The sequence below is a fragment of the Egretta garzetta genome, unplaced genomic scaffold (assembly GCF_000687185.1).
Source record: "Egretta garzetta isolate BGI_Z169 unplaced genomic scaffold, ASM68718v1 scaffold287, whole genome shotgun sequence".
NCBI lineage: Eukaryota > Metazoa > Chordata > Aves > Pelecaniformes > Ardeidae > Egretta > Egretta garzetta.
The window spans coordinates 7,497,835-7,501,177 of NW_009260435.1; the positions used below are offsets into that span (position 1 = coordinate 7,497,835).

General features: G+C 34.8%; 1 protein-coding gene across 2 annotated transcripts in view; it reads left to right on the forward strand.

Moving 5' to 3' along the window:
* THSD4 (thrombospondin type 1 domain containing 4) overlaps window positions 1-2,001 on the forward strand; it is a 304,440-nt gene extending 302,439 nt beyond the window's left edge. For both annotated transcript variants that reach the window (XM_009643970.2, XM_009643971.2), the window contains 2 exons: window positions 361-505; window positions 1,859-2,001. In XM_009643970.2, the coding sequence (XP_009642265.1) occupies window positions 361-505; window positions 1,859-2,001 (288 nt within the window). The remainder of the gene's footprint in view (window positions 1-360; window positions 506-1,858) is intronic.
* The last annotated feature ends 1,342 nt before the right edge of the window (window positions 2,002-3,343 follow it).

Sequence of the window (3,343 nt, forward strand, 5' to 3'; positions counted from 1 at the left end):
AAGAGTGGATTTGGGAAATATGTATAAATAAGCAGCAAAGAACAAGACTAATTAGAGAAGCAAGAAGCTAACTAATAAATTCAGAAAGGGAAATAATTCTAGCATGCTTTCAGTTGTGCAATGTCTACCATGTTCACTTGTCCAGTTGTTGCCCCTGTGGTCAAAAATTTTTCTAAACCTTTAATGAAATTGCACCTGTATTTTAAGGGCTTTATAATTAGAAAACAAAACCCAACAGAAGTAGTGAAGTTGATAAAAGGCTACAGCAATGCCTGGGTCTGGCTTCAAGGTTCCCATTTTTTTCTTTGTGTATTTGCACGTCTCATATGGTCTTCATGAACTTCAGCTTCTGTGTTTCAGTGTTCCAAATCCTGTGAAGGAGGATTTCGGGTTCGAGAGGTACGATGTCTATCGGATGACATGACAGCCAGTACTCATTGTGATCCACAGCTTAAACCTGAAGAAAAAGAACCATGTAACACACAAGATTGTACCCCTGAAATAGGTAAGGAAAAAGAAGCTTCTGTTTTAACTATGGAACTCCATCTAGTGGAGGAAAAAATAATCTTGCAGTTTTTAGAGTATATTTTCTTTATCAAGTTCAGGGTTTTATTTTCACACAAAATACATCTCTTCTATGGTGTAAATGTAGGTTTTAATTTCTGATTAAAAATGTTTTCCTTGTAACATGTAAGAAACTGGCTTACTTTTAGAGTTGCTGAGAATGTGAGAAATCTGCTTCTGTGAAAATGGTGTATATAGGGTGTTTTTATGCAGCCTCCTTGCATTCTCAAAGGTTTCTCTTGGCAGTCTTTAAAACAAAAACAGGATCGTGTATGACATACTGTATTTGCTAACAGGTTCTATAAGAACCAATAATATTAAACTAAGACATTAAGGGCAATTAAGCAATTTTATATATAGTAAATATACACATACACATAATTTGGCATTGGAATTAGTCATTCATCTCATACAAATTTTATTTTACTAGTAGGGAGTGACTAGAGAAAGGAAGATGCAAGTATTTAGAAACTCTTATGTTCTACAACAGTTTTCAGTTGAGAATTATTCTTCAACATATTTTAAGATAAATGTAAAAAAATGGTATACCAATATTATTTTTAAAAATTTATTGTATTTATGTTATTTCTTTTCTAAAAACACGTTTGTACAGAATTGCACATTTTTACATCTGCTATTAGTGTTTTATCATTTGATCTTTTTCTTACCACCTCAGTTTCTGTGATCAGACACATGATCATATGAAAATCTTCGTTGTTACTTAAAAAGTATTTCTAACCCTGCTGGTTGTAAAGGAACACTTCAAAATGTGAACAGACTGTATCCTAACAGCCTAGAAAAATGGGGAATGTTAAGAACACCAACTTCTGTCTTTTTTAATCTAGTTATTTTAAACCATTTTTAGTATTTGTAAGGAGGGAGGTGGTTTACTAGTTTTCAGTATTTAGATTTGTCAGTACGTGAAAAATAACATTTGCAGTTTCTGGTGCTATCTGTGTACTGCCACAAGAGATTAGTACTGGTGAATCTAAAAATGAAGTGGACAGGTATCTAAGTGAAGAATACTGGAGACTTTCCTAAATTTTGTTAAAGAAAAAAAAAGCAACAAATCCCCACAACAGTACATTTCTTCCACTGTTTTATGTATCTTTATATTAAATGTAGAAAATCTTGAATAATCTAACTTATTTGCATAGGTAGCCTATTTTAACCTGACAATGAACATTTAAATACAGGTCCAAAAGACTTTACATGGTAAAAAGAAAGGGGATTGGTTATCTGTTGCTCTAATACTGTTTTCTTCAGTTTCTTCTCTCTTCCTTTTTCTCCACAGATGAGAACTGCAAAGATAAATACTACAATTGCAATGTGGTGGTTCAGGCCAGGCTCTGTGTCTACACCTATTACAAAACAGCCTGTTGTGCATCCTGTACACGTGTGGCAAACAGACAATCAGGGTTTCTAGGACGTAGATAACGAACACTCTTCACTCAAAGCGGCAATGTCAGTCTTCGGATGGAGCTTGAACAGTGTTACTGTTTTGACTGCAGCAGGTTTTAGCGTCTTAGAGATGTTTGTTTATATTGCTGAGTACATCAAGACTATGGTTAAATCTCACACCCTTTCACTTACAGTTATTGTGCAGTTATCTTGTTTAAAATGTTTGTTGTAAAACCATGATAATTTTAAAGCATTAATTTTTAATGTTACTATTCCTTGCACCTGCTCATCAGATAATTATTTAAAGAACATACCAGCCTTAGTATTGTGAAATTAATGAAAACTAAATCAATCACAGGCAATTAGTGGAGATATTTGACCAGTATGCATACAGTTGCTGCATTATTTTCTGAGTGCTTACTCTTACTTGGTATTTTGGACTGCCTTAAATTAGATGACTAAATCGATGAAACATGTACACGAGAAAAATCACTTCACAAAGAACCAGACCCTTGAAGACCCATTTATCATCAGTTTCTTAGCACTCTAACGTATATTTTTAATTACTTCAGTCCATTCGTAATAAATTAGAGTCACTGTTAAGCTCTCTCAGTTGTACTTTAAAGTAACTTCCTGTCTTCAGGCAGCAAATATATATACACTTCACTGCCAAAAAGTGTTTTATATTTAATTCGTAAACTCTTGAGGTTACACTTTTATAATTTTGTATGAATTTTAAAATACATTACCTACCAGAGTGCCACTAGTGTCTAGCCCTTGAAGTCTTTAACAACTGCAGCTATCAGTGAGACATTTACCAGAAAGGTGAAGAGCCTTTGTTGGTATAAAAAAGCACAATTGTTTCCATTGGCAAAGTCTCTTTCCTGTAGGGCAGTTATTTCAGTGAACTGGTATCTTGCCTAATGTCTCGTCTCTGCACTATTGCTTAACTACCGCACCAAAGTTCTTCGTCCAGACCTAGTCTGGCTATGTCACCAGTTTCTGAAACAACCACCAAAGGATGCAGGCCTCTCTGCTTTATACTGGTCTGTTACTCTTTGTATCAGGCAGCAGCATGAGTGTAGTAGCTGAATATCTGTAACGACGAGATCTTAGCTATTGACATTCTTCAGGTTTTGATCAGTTATTACAACATGCTTGTCTTTTTTTAGTCAATGTTTCATCCCACAGATCTATTCATATCACTCCTTTTCTACTACTCAAGAATGGCTCCAGACTTAGACCTGAATTTAGGTGGTGATTTTTCATTTCTGCAATTACTATACTCAGTGTTGGGACTTGCTAAAAGCAAACAGAATGTGCTATGCAGTGCAGATGAAAGTTTTTGCATTATCTGCACATTCTCTAGCCTTCACCT